The sequence below is a fragment of the Peromyscus californicus genome, unplaced genomic scaffold, assembly GCF_007827085.1.
Source record: "Peromyscus californicus insignis strain IS unplaced genomic scaffold, ASM782708v3 Scaffold_24__1_contigs__length_46423439, whole genome shotgun sequence".
Taxonomy (NCBI): Eukaryota; Metazoa; Chordata; class Mammalia; order Rodentia; family Cricetidae; genus Peromyscus; species Peromyscus californicus.
In genome coordinates, this window is record NW_026294535.1 from 32,884,766 (window position 1) to 32,905,253 (window position 20,488).

Sequence of the window (20,488 nt, forward strand, 5' to 3'; positions counted from 1 at the left end):
CCCAGATCTACCCAATCTACCCTTTCCAAAATTTATGTCTTTACTTTTGTTATTGTTGTAATAATCCACCAGGCCCAATCTGTGCTGCCCATATACTCATAGATATGGGACTATCCACCAGAGCAGAGCGGTCTATCTATCAGGACCAACAACCTTAAAGGAAATTAATTCTCCCTCCCAAGAAGTCTGGCTCCAATCTCAACAACAAAACAAACAAATAAACAAACAAAAACCTCTCCCCCAAAATAAATTAAAAAAAATTATGACATAAGCAGGCTTTAAATTTGTAAATCTAAGCATTATGTGTGAGCAAATACTTTTACAGACAAAAGAGGCTTTAGAAATCACAGACCTGACCTATTTCCCTTTTACAAACTGCAAATGGGCCTGAAGGCTCAGGTTCATTTATGGTCCTGGGGTTGCAAACTTGTTGCCTAGTGGGACCCCATGTAGAATGTGGATCTTTGTGTTTAAGCTTTCATAATTTCAGTACGCACCTTCATATTGACTATTGAATAAACATTTCCTATAGGTTATGAATGGATTTAAAAAACCTTTCAACACAGAAGGATCACTAGTGGCGTGTTACGTTTGCATTGATTTGGTAGAGTAGGTGACGTGTGGGTGGTCTGAGAGATTAGAGAATACAGAGTCCTGAGTGTCTTTGCGTGGAGACAGCCAGTACCTTGAGGTTCCAGGTGGCATGGGGGCGCTGAATGCAGCATGCAGGTGGAACACTGGCACAAGATCTCCATCTCTAGTTATAATTGACTACTGCACATGCATCCATGCATCAAGCAGGACAAGCAGCAGATGGGTTTGGGGTGCTATGAGGTTAAGTACAAGAGGATACTTGTGTAGCATATAGAAGAACTGAGTTACACTGGATGGGTAGCCCACCCACCATAAACAGACCTACAGTATTTTACTCAACATCCCATAATTTAACAGTCAGGTAAAATTAAAGTCTCTGGGTTAAGTCCTTCAGGGAATGAGAAGTAAGGGTTAACATGGGCTTATTGAATTCTTACCAAGATGCAAGTGGGCCTTTTCAGTCAGTTCCTGACTTCTTGTCTATTTTGCACAAAGGCAAAGTGCATTTATTTTTATCACCACAGCCTTGCATGTTCTTCAGCTCTGTGTAAATGGATCTTACAGCATTTGCTTTTTTATGTACAGCTTCTTCAGCTCAACATGATTCTGACATCATGCCATAACCAACAGCGACTTTAAGAACTTGGGGTACTCTAAAGTAAAAATGATTAGATTATCATAAAACAAAGACTTTTGTTATGCTACTCTATGAATCAGATGTACACTGTGTGAACCAAAGATCCCATCAAAAGGACTAAAAGTACTTTTCATTTTCAACTTTTAGAAACAACTTTAAAAGGCCATTACAGTTCCTCCATTCAACATCTACTGTTTCACTCTAGAATTATCTATCCTAGAATTTCCCGACTCAGGAAGGTAGCATTTTAGCAGAATGTGAGCTCTGCCAGAGCGGAGACCTTCACTAGCTTAGACCATGAAAGCTTCTCAGGGTCTCAGAACAGGGCCTGGCACTGAGTGGGTACTCAAGAGATATTGGGAAAAGGAGAAAAAGAAACGTCAAGACAAGGAATTCATACCACCAATCTCTTCTGTTTGTAGATCATCTCTGCTGGAGACTCTGGCACGAACCCCTACATTGCTGTGAACATCTTGATCGCGGTGGGGGCCATCATCATGGTTCTGGGCTTCCTGGGCTGCTGTGGTGCTGTGAAAGAAAGCCGCTGCATGCTTCTCTTGGTGGGTTCCAGACCAATCCCAGCATCCACCCTCCGGACCCCAAGGGTTATCCGTCCCTGTGGTTGGTCCAAAGACTTGGCAAGCTTGATGAAAGCCTCATTTATTTTAGAGGATTTACATATGGAAGATACTAGGGCTTTAGGTTTTGGATTACCTCGGCTTAAATTTGAGGTTACTTTTAGAGTCTAAAGGAAGATACATTTTAATCAGTCATGCCTTCTTCTCTCATTCTGTCCTTCATTCAAGCCACTTGACCATGTTTCTGTGTGTCAGACACTGTGTTAAGTGGACATAACCCATGGGGGAAGAATAAGTGAGAATATGCTGGGTGGTGGTGGAACACACCTTTGATTCCAACACTTGGGAGGCAGAGCCAGGTGGATTTCTGTGAGTTCTAGGCTGGCCTGGTCTACATAGGGAGATCCAGGACAGGTACCAAAACTACACAGAGAAACCCTGTCTAGAACCACCGCCCCCCCAAAAAAAGAAAGACGTAAGAATATACTACAGTGAAAGTGTTCGCAGAGGAGAGGGGTGAAGATGGGGGAGGGAGCTTTCGAGCCAGAGGTGGAAGTGAATAATCTGTCTGCCTAGGTAAGGGTGTGCTGTGGGCTGTGGTCACCTGGAAGAGAGCCTGGGATCCAGGGTTGCTCTGGGTGAGGAATGGGAGTGTTGGGTGTGGCTGGAGAGGGCTATTTCCAGTAATGATAGGAGATGTATTTGTGTGGGCTGTAAAGTACAGGCTGTGCTAAGGAAATTGCAAGGGAGATAATCAGATTTGTGGTTTAGGATTTTCCAGAAGGGCGGATTGAACTGGGATAGCCCATAGGCATTCACTTTTTAACTTATAGACTGCAAAGTAATGAACAGATCTTGTCAAACTATTAGAAAATAGAGTATTTGTGGGGTATAAATTAGAATGAACCTAAGCTTGTGTCTATAAATAAAGAAGCAGTTTGCGTATCTGAGAACAATAACAGTGCTTAGCTGTTTACTAAGAGAGAAGACAGAGACACATTTAACAGAACTCCAGTTACATCTTCTGTGAGAGCTGTTTGAGTCATGAGGCCTCTTTTACCATTTGGGGAATTTAATTACTTGAGGAACTTGTTTTTAAAAAAACTGGTATGTGGACTCCATCCTCCAGGCAGAGTTCAGGATTTACACCAGGAACATGGTGCCATGTGATTCCCACAGTGAAGATACTGTTTTGAAATCAGAGCGTGTGTGTGTGTGTGTGTGTGTGTGTGCGTGTGCGTGTGCGTGTGTGTGTGTGTGTCTGTGTGTGTGTTAAACAGGAATAGGGAAACAATACTTAGGTCCTCTAGGCTTTCAGACCTACCTCCCTTTAGGATGAGAGAATCGACTATAGTCTTTCCAATGAGATTTAATTACAACCACTTTCCTTGATCATTTTTTTTAAAGGAGATGTTGCTTGGTAGTAATCGAGTCAATTTGTAGCTTCAACACAATGGTGTAATAATGGGAGACTGAGGCTGATAGTTCTGGCTGCCAGGGGTCACGTGACACTGGAGTGCTGTTGGTAGTTACTGGCTACTCTGAGAATAACACACCTCTGTCTGGTCTTTCAGTTTTTCATCGGCTTGCTCCTGATTCTGCTCTTGCAGCTGGCAGCAGGTATCCTGGGAGCTGCTTTCAAATCTGAGGTATGTTCACCGATGATGTTTGACAGCTCTTGGAAAGGCCTAAAACATTGAAATTCTACACGCTGGCATGAATAATTTAACAACGTATATATATATATATATTTTTTTTTCAATTTTCAGTCTAGCCGCCTTCTGAATGAAACGCTCTATGACAATGCAAAACTCTTGTCTCAAACGACTCCTGAGGCAAAAGAATTCCAGCAGGCCATGATTGCACTTCAAGAAGAGGTAATGAGAACGTCTTGGCCACTTGGAAATTTGAATATAATTTCCTCAGTGTTTAACTTTGAAATTTAAAAAGTGAAGGAAAAGAAGAAATAAAAAGGATAGGAAAGGACGTGACTGCCCCTACGTGTGGTGGAGGAGAAAGTTTAGTGACATTAAAAGAGTATAGGTAGAGGCAGGGACATCTGGGACGTCCAGAGGAGTGGACATGACCAGGCTGAGATGGGCCGTGTGGGGAGAGGGGGAGGGGAAGGAAGAGGGAAGAGAGGGGAACCAGGTGTACCAGCAAAGAGGGCAAAAGTATAGAAGGGGTGGGTAACCAAAATGTCTGGATTATATAGGGAAGAGCCTCTGGGAAAAGGGCAGCCCAGCCCCTGGGCTGGAGAGTTCAGGGCAGAGGGTGGGATATGTCAGCCTTACCCTGTAACAAGTAGGGACTGAGGGATGCTAGGAGAACCTGGCGGCCAGATCTGTTTAGATATGTTACATAAGCACTCCGGCCATTTGTTCCAGGGTTTGGAACTTATAAAGTTATTATTATCGCTTTTTAAAAATATATGTGTGGTGTTTTGCTGCATGTATGTCTGCACATCACATGCATTCCTGGTGCCTGCAGAGACCAGAAGAGGGCGTTGGATCCCCTGGGGCTAGAGGTATGGGTGGTGATGAGCTGCCCTGAGGTTGCTGGGAATCAAACCCAGGGCGTCTGGAACAGCAGTCAGTACTCTTAACCACTGAGCCATCTCTTCAGTCCACTCTTTAATTTTTTTAAGTTGGTATGTTTACTCTGCGAAGACAAATTGTTCATTTTTCAGATTTTGACTGATTATTATGTCACAATGTAATAGGAAAAAAGTGCTTGTAACAGTTTCCAATCCCTTAGGATTTGAAGCCATTTAGAGGATAGATTAAGAAGCTATGTCTACAACAAATTAAGCTTTTATGGGACAAACCAGTAATTGTTTTAATATTTACAATCTGAAAGAGTAGTGTGCTGAGGAGTCTACCTTCTTCTTTTCCTCTCTCCACTTACAACAACTCTTCCTGCTCCCTACAACCCTATGAACCAGTGACTTGGTTTGTTTTGTGTTGCTATACCTAAATGCCCGAGACTAAGTATTTTATACACACAAGATATTTATTTGTGTTATTGGGGGGTTGCTTGTTTATTTGTCTGATTGTTATTTTTAGACAGGTTCTCACTATGTAGCCCTGGCTATCCTGGAACTCACTATGGAGATGAGGCTGGCCTCGAACTCACAGAGATCAGCCTGCCTCTTAGTCCCCCAGGTGCTGGGATTAAAGGCCTGCGCCACTACGCCTGGCAGAAAAGAGGGTTATTTTGCTCACAGTTCTGGAGGTTGAGGAGCATGGCATCATCTGCTCAGTTCTGTGAGGTCCTCACGGAGGAGAACATCACGATGGTGGGAATAAATACAGAGGAGATTACTCAGAGACAAGAAGCAAGAGTCTAGAGAGGAGGAAGGCCTGCTCTTTTATTGTTGATTTTGCTCATGTAGTTCTGAGTGTTCAGACTTTCTACATTTCTTTTAAAAATTTGCTTTCTAACCAGCGTACAAGGTTACAAAGTATTACAGTGGCTTTTCCTGTGTCGTTCTTTTTTTTTTTTTTTTTGGTTTTTCAAGACAGGGTTTCTCTGTGTAGCTTTGCGCCTTTCCTGGATCTCACTCTGTAAACCAGGCTGGCCTCGAACGCACAGAGATCCTCCTGGCTATGCCTCCCGAGTGCTGGGATTAAAGGCGTGTGCCACCACCGCCCGGCTCCTGTGTCCTTCTTATACACACTTTATTTTGCTGGACTCCTCTCCTCCACTCTCCTCCCTCCTCCTCTTGCCCACTCCCACCACTTGTACCCTTCTGACCCTAGTAGTCCCTTTCGAGTAAGTCACAGGCTCCTGTCACTCTCCCTACCCTTCCTTAAAAATCTCTTTTCCCTCCTCTCATGGAAACCCACTCTCTTAGGAACTAACTCGGTCCTGCAAACTCCACCCACTCTCTTCAGCCAGCAGCGATCCCTTCAAGAGAGTGATTCCTTTTGGCCCAGTTCCCACCTCATGAATGTTCTCTAATGCTGCAACCCAAGATTGCAGGGCATGAAACCAAAGCAGATGTGACGTCACGCTGATGCACACCGTTATTGAGTTGGGGCTGACAAATAACTAATGAAGGGGTTGGAATTTGAGTCCAGATCTACAGGACCTCATTTTTTATTTCGGCTACTAGCTCCTTTCTCCTCTCTCCCTCTCTCTCTCTCTCTCTCCTCTCCCCTCCCTCCCTCCCTTCCCCTCCTCTTCCCCCTCTCCCTCCCTCTCCTTTAAGGTAAAATCAAATGGAGGCATTAAAACTAACCAACTATCTGACTCCTTCCCAGGCTTTACTGAGTATTGCTTCCGAAGGAAGCTGGGTCAGACCGGGTTTGTGTGGTCAAGGTCTCTTGAGAGACTTCTTCCTGCCTTTCTATCATTCCCACATCCTTGGAGTACACTTCTTGCTTTTCTCCCCCTTTGTGAATACATGTGCTGTAAAGCATGATGAATTTTTCTTTTGTCAGAGGCTTCCTAGCCACACTTTTAGATTTTAGAAGTCTCATCATAATATCTACATGCAGTGTTCACTGTAGGTGTGGTTTGGCATAGAAATTCTTAGAAGGTTGTAGGAGGGCTGGGTTTTATAGGATATCCATCCTGGCTTTTCATCAATTGAAATATTTCACACTTACCATCTACCTTTTAAATAGTGAGCTGAAAGTCTACCCATTTTTGCTTATCCCACTTCTATACTAGTCTGATAATCAGTGTGTTCTTCCTCAATTTGAAAAAACAAAAACAAAACCAAAACAAACAACTATCTCCCTGGAATTCATGTCATTTAGTCTTAATTCTGAATCTCACCAGAAAAAGAAGTCAATGGATGTCTGTAAACACAGGGCTCTTTCCTTGAAAATAGCTGTTGTTTGATTCCCAAAATTTGCTTTTCAAGCTGAAGCATCCTTGATTTCCTAAACCACTTGTCAGATGGCATTGTTTGCCCTGGTCATTTACCAGTTCCTGTTTGGACAGACTCCAGCTTACAAAAACTCTGCTTACGGCATTGTTTTCAAGAACAGAACTCTAATATGAGCCAGTTTCCATTTTAAATTCCCGTGTGAGGTACTGGTTTTCCTAACTTCCAGTGGCTGTATCCGTCCGTGGCTTGCACACATTCCCTCCTACATGATTTCCCTTCTAAAGCACAGATTAATTCAAGTTGACAGCAGGAAGAATCTGGGCAGCCTCAGCCCATCCATGGGGCATCCAGAGCAATCTTGGTCCTCTCTAGTAAAGTGCCTGGAACAAAAGATCATAGAGATCCAGTGGGATTCTGGGACAGGTGTAGAGCCACATTTACTGCCTATTTCCCGGAATGTAAGGCATCTGTGACAACTGTGGCTTACTAAATGTGCTATGTGTTGTCTGTTTGAGATGCTCTCTCCTCGCACACAAATCCTATGCCTAAAACTCCATATGTTCTTAGAGACATATTGCTTCACCCTGAAGCTGCTTTATCTGTTCATCCATCTAGCTTTCTTGGTTTTAGTTACATTTCTTTGGGGGAAAGGGTCCTATTCCGAACTCCACGTCATCTGTAAACACACCAGCTATGGACAGAAGTTGTTGCATGGCTTTCTGTGGATTTCAAGGAATTCCCATACAAGTTCCCTGTTACCATACGATGGAACGTGTCCCTCCAGGATTCTTAAGAAGTATTTCTATAAGGGTGACGTGTCATCAGTGCTGGTCTTTTACATCTGACTGTCAACTTACAATTTGTTCTGACAACACTTTTCCTTGACTTCTCTATCGCAGGTTCAGAGAGTAGATATCAGGACAAGCTTTAGCCTTTCTGTCTCCCCGCTTTCTCCCTTACGTTTCTGTGACTCTGTAAGAATCATCAGGTGTGTTATCTCAGATGTGGGGTGATCTGATATATATATATATATATATATATATATATATATATATATATATATAGTTCATGTATTTTAAAAAGGAGATTCTACATGCTGGGCACTGGGCCTATCACTTCATGCAGATTGTCTCATTTTTGTCTTTGCAACAAATCTCCTGGTTAGGTCCCACTGTCAGCAACCGAAACTTGGGCAGGATGGGCTTGAAATATGACTAGTGTAGCCACCCAACTACAACCATTGAACGAAAGTCCCTCTCCTATTTTTTTGTGAGTTTGTTTTTCTTTTTAATTAAAAATAGATTGTTTTCTCTCATACAGTACATCCCGGAGAAAGGGTCTAAATTGGAGTTCTTCATCAAATCTCTCCCATTAGAGCCCAGGGAATCCCACAGAAGAGGAAGAGTCAGAGAGAATGGAGAACAACCAATCAAACCAACTTATCTTTGAATCAACTAATCAAAACACTTACGGTCTCTCAGAAACTGAAGCAGCAAGCACAGGGCCTCCATGGTCTACACCAGGTCCTCTGTGTGTAGATGATAGCTATTAGCTTTGTATTTTATGGGACTCCTGACCATGAGAACGAGTGGGTCTCTGAATCTTCTGCCTGCTTGTGGGACTCTTCCTCGTGTTGGGTTGCTGTGTCGGAGTTTGATATGAAAGTTTTTCCTTTATCTTTTTATTTTGCTATATTTTCTTGTTGTCTCTTAGAAGTCTGTTCTTTTCTTTTTCTTCCTTTTCACTTTTATTGTTTTTTTTAAATAGATTCCTCTCCCATGCAATACATCCCAACCATAGTTTTCCCTCTCTCCCTCTTTCTTCCCCTCCCTCCCTCCTCCCTTCCTTCCCTCCCTCCCTCTATCTACTCCTCATAGCTCCTCTCCCACCTGCCCTCTCTCCCAGTTCCACTTCCCTGTAACTGTAAGTTTTTCTGTGTCCTGCCCGGTCCTGGTCTCGCAGCTGCTCAGACCCTAATAAACATACAGAGGCTTATATTAATTATGAACTGTATGACATGGCCTATGACTCAACCTTCTTGCTAGCTCTTATAGCTCTTATAACTAAAATCAGCCAATTTCCATTAATCTATATGTCGCCACGTGTTCCATGGCTTTACCATTACACACTGCTCCCTGGACGGTGGGATGCCATCTCCCCTGCCTCGCCTTTCTCCTTTCACTATCTCCCTTGGATTTTCCTGCCTGGCTCTTTCTGCCCTGCCATAGGCCAAATGGCTTTATCAACCAATCAGAGCAACAAGTATTCACAGCAACAGAAAGACATCCCACAGCACTCCCCTTCCATCTCGTCTTCAGAAAAGAGCAAGTCTCTAAGAGATAACAGCCAAACAGGACAAAACAAGGTACAATAAGACAAGGCAAAAGACATCCTAACAAGGCTGGACAAGGCAACTCAATAGGAGGAAGAGAGTCCCAAGATCAGACAAAAGAGTCAGAGACACACTTGCTCCCACTGTTAGGAGTCCCACAAAAACACCCAGCTAACAGCCATAACATATTCTCAGAGGACCTGATGCAGACCCATGCAGGCCCTGTGCTTTCTGCTTCTTTCTCTGTGAGCCCATGTGAGTCCTGCTTGGTAGATTTGGTGGGTCATGTTCTCATGGTGTCCTCCATCCCCTCTGACTCCTACAGTCTTTCCTCCCCGTCTTCTGAGGCATTCTCCAGTTTCTGAGGAGAGGGACCTGATGGAGATTTGCAATTTAGACTCTGTCTCTCCACAGAATGTCTGGCTATGGGTACCTGCTCCCATCTTCTGCCTGAGGAGGCCTCTCTGATGATGACTGGACAAGGCACTGATCTATGAGTACAGCAGAATATCATTAGGAATCATTTCATTTATTATTATTACTTTTTTGTTATTTATATTTGGTTCTACCCTAGGATTGTGGGATATTCGGTCTCTGGTTCTTGGCTACCCAGATCCAGGCAGTATAAGGCATAGACTCGCTCTCCTGGTGTGGGCCTTAAGTTAAACCAGACATTGGTTGTTTTTTCAATACAGGGTTTCTCTGTGTAGCCCTAACTGTCCTGGAACCCACTCTGTAGACCAGGCTGGTCTCAAATTCAGAGATCTGCCTGCCTCTGCCTCCCAAGTGTGCTGAGATTAAAGGCACGTGCCCAGCCATTTTTAATCTATCTATCTATCTATCTATCTATCTATCTATCTATCTATCTATCTATCTATCTATTTATCTATTTTTGAGTCTGTGTTTTGCAATATAGTCTCAACTGTCCCGGAACTCACCACATCCATCAGATTGGCCGTGAATTCACAGATACCTGCCTGATTCTGCTTCCCAACTGCTGGGATTAAATTCATACCCGAAAGACCAGTATTTGTTGTTTACTGACTTTTCCCAATAGTTTCTCCAGAAGTGCTCTTTATAGTAGATGGGTTTAGGAGAGGGTGGAAATGATTGCTTTCTCTTCTTCATGGATAGTGTTCTGAGTCAGGCTTGATTCCTTGCCTTCCTGGAGCGTGACCACAACCTCTTCCACTTTAGTGAGTTTAGTCTGGGCTTTCATCTCTATAACATTTTTCTGAAACACTGTTCCTTAATTTGTGCTTGCTTTCCTATTTTGAAGATCTCTATGAAAATTCAGTCCTAGGGAAGTTCTGGAATTCTTTGGTATTTTAAACGTCTCTGATCCAGAGATCCTGGGATAGAAATTTTATTTTGAAAATTTCTCAGAAATCTTGAGATAGATGTATACATATAAATATATATACACATATATTTAAATTGAGAACTTGACATTTTTGTGAACCTGGGGTGCATATCCCAGACTCTACTCTTTCTCTTGTCTTTAAAACTGAAAGTTAAGAACTTTGTTTAGTTTTTTAAAACCCTATTTCCAATTTCTTCAAGCTTTTACTATCTTAGTCATTTTCCTTTTTATTGCTGTTCAGACCAAAGTGAAACATTTCTTCCTTTCTAAAAATAGAGTTTATTGTTATCTGCATTGTGTATATGTGTGCTCTGTATGGGTAAGGTGACATGTCATATTTTAGCATAAGGAGTACTGCAGAGATGGCTCAGTGGCTAAGAAAGAGCACTTGCTGCTCTTTCAGAGTGCCAGAGTTCGGTTCTCAGGGTCCATGTCAGCTGGCTCACAGCTGGCTATAACTCTCTTAATGCAGCTCCAGCGGATCCCATGCTCTCTTCTGGCTTCCATGACCACAGGACTGGCATACCCTCCCACATGCATGCACACACCACACACACACACACACACACACACACACACACACACATACACACACATACACAAGCAAGCACACATACACCACATAAATAAAATAAAATCTGTATGTTAGCATAAGACACATCCCTGTAATGACATTTAGAAGGACAAGTCAATGGATGACAATGTTTGTGGTTTTTTTAATGACTCTGTTTCCTTCTCTTTCTTTCTTCACAGCTTAAATGTTGTGGCTTGGTCGAGGGAGCTGAAGATTGGGGAAATAATTTTAATGACGCTCTAGAGTCATGTAAATGTCCAGATTCGCCAGATTCTCAGTGTAATAGTTATGCGGGAACTAATGTGAACAGACAGGTGAGAATAAGATCCAGTTTGGCACATTAATTCTGCTGTATCCTTTTCACAATGACAGTCTCTGTAGAAACTTAAAATACAGCAAGCACCAGGGAAACTGTGATAGGAAAATACAGCAATTATCCAAATCTAAAACTAATCTTTATTAAATATAAAAGAAGATATTTTAAAATGAAAGCATTTTTAATCTGAGTTTCACATCACTTCAATCCAACTTTCATGGATCAAAGTTAGGTCAATGTACAAACTAACATAAAAAGTTTATTTTATTCTGCCTTTGGTGACTATAATTACTAATCTCTACTTTTTTCTGTCTTAATAAAAGTTCTGGAAATTAATATTTTTACTTTAATTTTCAAAATCTGTATTTTTTTACTAGTCATAATACCGTTTCCCAAGAACCCATGTAAGTATAAATGAAGGATTTAATATTTAAAAGTTTAGTTTCTAGATGATAAATATACTTGCTAATTTATCTACTTATTGTTGCAATTGAGAAATTGCTTTGAATATTTGAAATAGATTTAAAAGGTGAGTTTCTATCTTCTATGTGTTATATACTTCCTAAATGTCTGAATTGTGGGTATCACCTTCTGCTTTTCCTGTGTTTTTTAAATGAAGAATTTATGACTATTTATCGAATAGCTATTGGCAACCTCCTGTAAGCCAGACCTTCTGGAGATCCATTCTTCATTTACACCTGATCCAAAGCAGTGAACACTTAGGACAGTCCTGTCATTTAGTCCCTGGAGATCAGTATGTACGTAAGGTATAAAATCTATGCTCACAGAACTGATTATCAAATATAGAGAATAAAGGAAAAAGAACTAGACAGCTCCAAAAGATAACTAAAGTGCTTGCGTAGGAGACAGTACAAATGTTATGGTCCCCCTCCAAATCAATCATTGAAGTTCAGAATGTGGGTTCATGGAGGTCCTCACATGTACCCCTCACCACAAAGGCTTTTCCTAAGCTGTTCCTTCCACCTGGAAAGGCTTAGTACACACATGACAATTGGCATTAAAGTTGAATTTTTTAAACTGCTGTTCTTTGGAGACTACTCTATCTCAGTTATACTGTTGCAGCATCAAAAAGGCTTCAGCCGGCTGGGCGGTGGTGCGCATGCCTTTAATCCCACCACTTGGAAGGCAGAAACAGGCGGATCTCTGTGAGTTTGAGGCCAGCCTGGTCTACAGAGCGAGATCCAGGACAGGCAACAAAGCTACACAGAGAAACCCTGTCTGGAAAAAAAAAAAAGGCTTTAGCATCCTTTAAATTATTATCTAGTCATGAGATATCCACAAATCCTCCTACAACTCGCATACCCAAAGGTTATTTTCCATCTGGCATTGTTTTTATTTACTAATTGTTGATGTCATTAATAAATGAAAGAAAATATCAAATCATAGGGAAAAAATTCTCTCCTCTGGACTACTGACCTTTATCTCTGGAGCTAATGAGGCTCTGCTCTGGAGCAGCATTGGTGTAGCTCATCTTTATAGTAATTCATGGGGGAAGAAGTTACCAGATTGCATTATTACTATGTTATTTCACTGTCAAAAATAATAGCAATTAAAATTTTGTATTCTTACCTTTTATAGCTGATACCCTCCTGCCTGCTTAAATTTAGCAAAACACAATTCCCAAGTAGACTGGAAATTATTATCTGGTACAGATGAATGTAGCTTCCAGTTAGGAGGAGGAAGAAATCCATAGGCTCTGTTGACATGGTTGTCTACTTCCTATGAAAAACTCAGTAGAAAGATGTTTTTCCTTAAGATACATTCTGAAAAGCCCTTATAAGAAGATATTTACTGAAAGTTCACACATAATTCAGCTGAGTATAAGCCAACAGCTGCCCTAGTACCCTAAAAGGAGGGTCATAAATGCTCTGAATACTTCCATCTGCCATGTGTCATTTGCAAGTCTGGAAAAATAGGAAATCTATAATGACCATTATTCATGTTTCCTTTTATTTTCTTCCTTCTCTTTTGCCAAGATAACCTTATTTTCCTGGGCGCAGGAGGAGACAGATATAATGAATGTGAATCAATAGACGCGGTCATCCATCTCCCTCTTGACCCTAACTGACACGCTAATCTCAGATGTTTGCTGCTTTGGATTAGAAGTGAATGGAGAAGTCCATCCCATTAAAGAATGGAGTCGGGGAAAGACCTTTCCAGCTTTGGAGAGACCTTTCACTGTTTCTAGCTAGTAGCATGATTTGGTCAGTCTTCATAAATATATGAGTGTCACAAGGATGACAGTTCATGACAATACAGATTATGTTGCACAGTGTTTTTCCATTTTAAAAAGTTACCCTTGCAATTTTCAGTTATTGGAATGTTTAGAATTTGCCTGACATGTAAAATTTGATTTCTAGGCTGGTTTGAATACATTTTAAAGTAATGTACCAGAGAAACAACTTCCTAAATTCTCTTTCTTACTTAAAGTAGTAGAATGAAAGTATATATAACAATGTTTTTTAAGATTAAAAATAGCACTCATATTTATTTTTAAAGGATTTGAATCTCTTTGCTTTGAAGAGGAACATCTGTACTATATCCAGGTGTAACTTCAACAGTAGATTTCTCTGCTGCAGGTCACAAACCCACATAATCCATAGTTAGTGGAATACCAGTTCTTAGATAAGTAATCCAAAGAGAAGATACAATTACTTATGATCTTTTGATTCTAAAAATTATAGTTTTGGAGATATAGTGGTGTGAATTTATTTTTAAATTTTCACAAAATGATTTTAGTTTTTCATTTTCTTTTTTATTATAGTCTTATTATTTAAAACCAATTTTAAATTTAAATATATTTTGATCATATTCTTCTCCTCCCCCAAGTCTTTCCAAATCCTTCACCCTACCCTCCCAATTTTAAGTTCTTAAAACAAAACAAAACAAAACCAGAAACCCAGTACAAGAAAACCCCCAAGAAAACAAAATAACACCCCCCTTCCCCCCAAAAATCTCAGCAAACTGTAACCAAATAAAAGCATGCACACAAAGAAACTGTGGAGTCGATTCTATATTGGTCAGCTATTCCTGAACATGAGGCCTGTCCTGGAGTGGTTGGTAGACCTGGTGCCACTCTATTGATTATCATTCCCCACATTCAGGAGCTATGTAGCTAAAGCATAGCTTTTTAGTTCAAATGCTCTCTAACACAGAGTAAGATTGAAGTTAGGAATAGAAGAAATAGCTCAATTCCTTTTTGCCGACCTTGGTAACCATATCAAAAGTCAACCAGAAGAATAAATATGAGATCAAAATTTCACTAAAAAGCATTTGTTTGTTTGTTTGAATAGACCTGCCTTTCTCTGATAAAAGATATGGTTGAGAAGAACATTATCATTGTCATTGGAATCGCTTTTGGACTGGCGGTTATCGAGGTACAGTATAACAGTGTCACTGCCTCTGCATTCATTCCACTTCTCATGGGTTGTAACAAATGCTAATGGTAAGCCAAGCACTGGGTGCACACTGCCCGGGGCGCAGCATCTCTCTGAGCCAGGCTTGAGTCTGGAACAGGTAGGATTCTAGTCCTACAAACCAAGAAGGCCTGAGGCTGCTGTTTCTAAATGTCTTCTTGAGGAAAAAAAAATTAACATCTATACAATTCTTATTTGTAGGTATCCCTTTTGCATCAAAACTAGCACAAGTCTTAAATTTTCTGAAGTGAGGTAGAAAGCAAGACCCAAAAGCAAAAAAAAAAAAAAAAAAAAAAAAAGTAATGCCATAATTGGTCATTTCCAGCCTTGATCTTGAAACAGAAAATAAAAGCCGAACCCAAAGGAATAGAGAAATGTTTTGCCTCTAACTCATTCTAGAGAAATCTAACAACTTCTAAACAGCAGAAGTGGTTGCCTTGGATTTTCTCAGTTTAGATACTATAAGCAGACTTGGAGATGTTTCCAGAAAAAGCAGTGAAGCATGTGGAGCCTTCCATCAATTTAATCATTTAACTTAAAAACATACTTTCCATCAAATTTTCATCTTGATGGATTTTCTTGGCGTTTCATTTTACAACCTGATGGGCAACGTTTATGCGGCCTCCCCATATTTGCCAAGAAGATGAAATAAGACATTTTCAAAGGAGCATTTATGGAGTTACCTCAGCTCTTAAGAAACGTAGATGTCAAATGAGTCAGAATGGCTCATGAGCGTATGTCAATACAGTAGCAAGAATTCAAGCCCTGTGTGGTATTTCCCTGGTGATGGCAGCTGAGTGGCGTTTGCTTCATTCTCACGGAATGCTGGGCAGTGCCCCTTTGGGCTCTTCAGTAGCTTTGCAGCCTCCTTTTGCATAACTGCTTGGTCAGGATTTTGGTTGAGATTAAAGTCATTGAATGTTCTAAGTTGTTACTGGTGGAATTTCTCAGCCATGTATCAGAAAACACTAGATGCTACTAGCATCAAATATATATATATATATATACATATATATATATTCAAATATATATATATATATATAACATATATGTTACATATGTATTACTGTCTTGTGACCCAAATGAGTCAAAGTCAAATATTACTTTGCATTAGGTCTGTTTCTCTTGATTCTGCCATTTGTTCTGTGTTCCTTGTTTGTTTACTTAGCATTCTGGCTTCATGCTAATTTAGAAACAATGGACAATGGCTGAAAAGGCGAGTAAAGAATCACATATCTACTCCTGGACATAGAAACATATGGCACACATACACTTGCTTTGATGGACTTGATTTTGAAGGAATGATCATGGCCGAGGATAGCTTGGTGGTAGAGCGGGAGGTTAATATTCTCAGAGACCTGGGTTTAATCATTAACTGATTAATGAAGATTGAGAAAGCAGCCTTTAAGTGAGGTTAAGTATTATATTTCATGTTAGACTCAAATTTAGAGAGTTGCCTATGACTGAATACAGCTCACGTACGCTTTTGAGGGGTTTGTTGAAGCTGAGTCAGAAGTAATAAGGACATGATTGATTAGAAAGATTGGTGTCTTGCATATCATAGCCAAAGTTATTGCCAAGAATCTAGACAGATCTAGTAGAAAATAAGATTGCAAGAGGAATAGCGCATATCAATATTTTATGAATGTCATATACTTCATGTACTTGTCACACATTTAGGGACATTATTAATTCTCCTATATGGTTTTTCAAGTGAAACCCTTGAATAAAAAAAACCTTATGTACAGTTATTTACCACTATGGAGTTTGTGTGGTACTGTCATAATGTGTAATCATTAGTGAGCCCAGTGAAATTGTGATGTCTGGACTATATGTAGATATGGTTACTAATTGATTGAACGAATTATTAAGATACTTCTCTTTGATTTCTCAATCTAAAGCCTGTCTTCCATTGTAGAGTTTGATGTAAAAAAAAAAGTATTTGGTGCCTTATTTTACTTCACTTGAAAGAGAGCTTTGCAAATGGCCCCCTGGTCCCCAATCAGTAGAAAAGTGCCTCCAAATAGACTTTAGTCTTTGAATCATTAGATGAGTATCTCAGCACTTAAATCTTTTTGGCTTCCAAATTCAAGGAAGCACAAAGATGGACAGAGAGAAAAATCTCTTTTCTTAAACATTTCTAAGGAAATTAAAGCAATGCTCTACAGACTCAATGCAGAAAATATATGTAAACAATCTTCTCAGAAGAAAAAACATCATACTCCCTATTTAGACCTTAGGTGGAGGCTTTGTTAATGCTATATACCTTTAGGGCTTGTTTCAGTCTGCATACTAGAAACTCATACAAGATGCTCATGCTTAATTCTGTGAAAAAAAAATTCCTCTGCGGATGTTTGGGATCCTTATCTAGACATAAATAAGCAGATTATTATTATTAAAAAGTGGTCAGCATTTTGTGGTTTCGCTTTTACAAAACAAAAAATTATCAAATGACATGGACTATTCATCACTTAATAGGACAAAAGTTAACCTCACAGGAGGTCCTAGGAACGAAGCAGTTCAGAGAAACGGTCATCTTACCACATCTTTATAAACAGCTTCAGCATGTGGGAGTCTATGTATAAACACTTAGCAGCAAGTCTGTTGTGAGTCTTTGTCCACACATCATAAAGAATCCTCTTTCTGTTTTTCTGAACATAAATGTTCTTAACAGATATGAAGAAACGAAGGAAGTGTGATATTAGTGATAAAACGTTGATATAAACTACCATTTGAAAGTGTTTCATTAAATTCTTCAATCTGTGTGCAGTGTAGATGGAAATTGTGCCCCCCCAACACACACACACACTCCCTGTCTCCTTTGAAAGGGGCTGGGGCAGAGGAAGGTGCCATTTGCTGAGTCTTCTTAACTACTCAAAACCAAAGCATTCAAGTCACCAACTGCGGAGTCAATTAGAGTGAGTTCAGAGGTTCTTTACTTTTAGAAGAACTAATGAGATGGAATTCACGCCCTAGATTTTCAGTTGTGTTTTGTTACTTCAAAAGAAAATTCCTGAGTTAAGCTATTCCCCATAGTTTACAAGTGCTTTTTTTTCCCTTCTTCTTAAAAAAAAAAAATGTACATACTTTTTTCACTTCTAAGCATCGTCTAAAACTTCAGTGGGAGAAATTCTAGACTCCTTGATTTCTATGCAGATGATCCAAACCAGATGACCATGGTCTTTCAATAGAATCAATAAGTATATTTTTCTATTTCTAAGTATATTTTCTGGGTACCACAGGCTGGTGGTACCCAGAACTCAGAGGGAACTGCTTTACAGAAAGATGTGTGCATACCACAAGGGGAGAGCATCCTGTAGTAGCAGCTGATACTGCACAATGAAGCAGACACACACACACACACACACACACACACAGAGAGAGAGAGAGAGAGAGAGAGAGAGAGAGAGAGAGAGAGAGAGAGAGAGAGAGAGAGAGAGAGATATCTGCACTTAGGCTTCAGTATTGTTCTCTTCCTAAGGAGTCTAATTTCCCATGAGATATTCAAAAGACAGCTTCCATCTTTCCCCGTGTTGTTCTTTAAATTCCACATTAATCCAGTGTTTTGTTTCTAGATTCTTGGTTTGGTGTTTTCTATGGTGCTGTACTGCCAGATCGGGAGCAAATGAATCAACAGATTTACCAAGTTATCATCAACACCATTTAAGTTTTTTTGCTTTGGCTTTGTAACTTTGAATAAGTGAGTACTGTAAATATCAGGAGCAAATGCCTTATTAAAATGTCTTGCCTAGATACACTACAGATATCTTCACATGTGTTCAGCATATTTAAATGTGAGGGACATAAGAAAAAATGGATGTGTAATTTTTTTTTTCTCAAAATAAAAACAGTGTTTACGTTGATGCTTTTTTGGTGTCTGGTCATTGTGTTCAGGTGGCTCTGTGCTCCTGGTGACGTTCATCTGGATCCGGCCACTGGAATAACTTCATTTCTAAGTGACAAGAGAATAGTAGGGCAGTGAATCTGGGATTTTTCAAAAACACTGATTTTTTTTAAATATCTGTTTCATCAGGGATATCAATGACTGATAATGAGATTGCCTAAAGTTGAAATGCTTAAGAATAATCTAGCTGTGCAAATCACCATCTTTTTTATCTTTATGGTGTCTGTGTTTTGCTTCAAATGTACTATAAGCACTGGCCCCGCCCCCCAAAAAGAGTGCCTATATCTCACTCAGCCTTAGAGCCCATGGTACCTGGTGCCACTCTGGATCTTCCTATGGGACACAACAGTTCAAACAACGTTTTCTTTCTAGTTCATGGAAATGCACTTTTAATTTTACGTTCTACTGAAATGTAACACGCAGCAAAATGAATAACTCTTCAGTGTGGAACTCTGGGGTTGTGCATGTAGGACTGTGTGAGGACTGTCCAATGACGGTATTCTCAACACACCACATTGCTCCCGAATGCACTCCCAATTCTATTAGCCAGAGCATTCACATTCACATTTGTGTCTCTCTGCATGTCTATTTACTAAGGTCTGCTGGAGCTTACAGTCCACCACACTGGGGATATTTGCACCCTGGACACTGGAAACTGCCGTGTCAGGGCTTTTAGTTTGAATGGTTATAGAAACATGTATCCGTTCACTGACTCACTTAGTGTTTCCTTAACGATAACCTTTTTCTGACTCCTGTGTCCATAGATCAATTTTCCTGCTCTTAAACTTCCTTTTAGTAGAATAAGAAGCTGTGCGTTCTGACTTTCTTTCATGGCTCTTTGTCTGTGGGATCTATATTGTTGCATGTAGGTGTACCTTATTCTCATTTCTATGTAATAGTTCATTGTGTATGGATGTACTACGATGCACTGATCCATTCTTCTATGGATGGACATTTGGTTGTACTACTACAATAAAGCTGATACAAACATTCTTCTACATGTCCTGTGCTACTGCTACTACGGCGCGCGCGCACACACATACATACACACATACACACACACACACACACACACACACACACACACACACACACACATGCAGGTGTGGAACTGCTTTGTACCCATGTACTGAGAGTTCATAGATTCTGTTCAAGACATTTTCTAAAGCAGCTGTGATAATTTATTCTCATACTAGAAAAGTATGACAGACTCATCCCCCTTCTCTGTGCAGGAGGAAAACCACAGAAGGCAGTTATTGTTACGTTACTCAAAGTCACAGTAAAGGAGTAGAAAACTTGGGGTATCCCTGCTGGATCGGACACCTCTATTCTGTGCTCCCTCCGCTCCAATCGATGATAAAAGTAATAGTTCTTCTGTGGAGATGTGTCATCCGCCAAGAACTCTACAATAAACTCTGCATTTATTATCTCATTTCTTCCCACACATCCTTATGAAACAGACCCCCACGATTACCCCCATTTTTCAGGGGAGACAGTGAAGGCTTAGTGAAGTTAAGTAACTGCCCGCAACTGAAATGATTAGCAATTGGCAGAAATGAGATTCAAACCTTGACTGTAGCTTCCCAAACTGTTCAAGTTGGCTTCCTGATGATATACTATCTATAAATTGGCCATATTTTTATAATCACTGTTTTGTTTGTGTCTGTTGTATACTAAAACTCTTTGAAGACATCATTTCTTATTCCTATTAAGCAGTGGCTAGCACCGAGCTGGCGCATAGTCAATTATAAAGAAAAGTTAAGAGATATACACTGAGTATTAACTCAGTCTCTAAATATATTCTCAACACTTTACATAGAACAACCTCTTCGGTTGCTACTATTACTAGACCCATTTTCAAACAAGGAAACTCTGGCCTAGAGAGACTAATTTAGGACACACAGGAAGTAAGG

General features: G+C 40.2%; 1 protein-coding gene across 1 annotated transcript in view; it reads left to right on the forward strand.

Annotated features, from left to right (window-relative positions):
• Tspan8 (tetraspanin 8) overlaps nucleotides 1-19,498 on the forward strand; it is a 33,879-nt gene extending 14,381 nt beyond the window's left edge. The window contains exons 3-8 of the mRNA XM_052753767.1: nucleotides 1,654-1,791; nucleotides 3,384-3,458; nucleotides 3,579-3,686; nucleotides 11,098-11,232; nucleotides 14,549-14,632; nucleotides 18,247-19,498. Coding sequence (XP_052609727.1) covers nucleotides 1,654-1,791; nucleotides 3,384-3,458; nucleotides 3,579-3,686; nucleotides 11,098-11,232; nucleotides 14,549-14,632; nucleotides 18,247-18,300 — 594 coding nt within the window. The 3' untranslated portion in view covers nucleotides 18,301-19,498. The remainder of the gene's footprint in view (nucleotides 1-1,653; nucleotides 1,792-3,383; nucleotides 3,459-3,578; nucleotides 3,687-11,097; nucleotides 11,233-14,548; nucleotides 14,633-18,246) is intronic.
• Nucleotides 19,499-20,488: the final 990 nt, after the last annotated feature.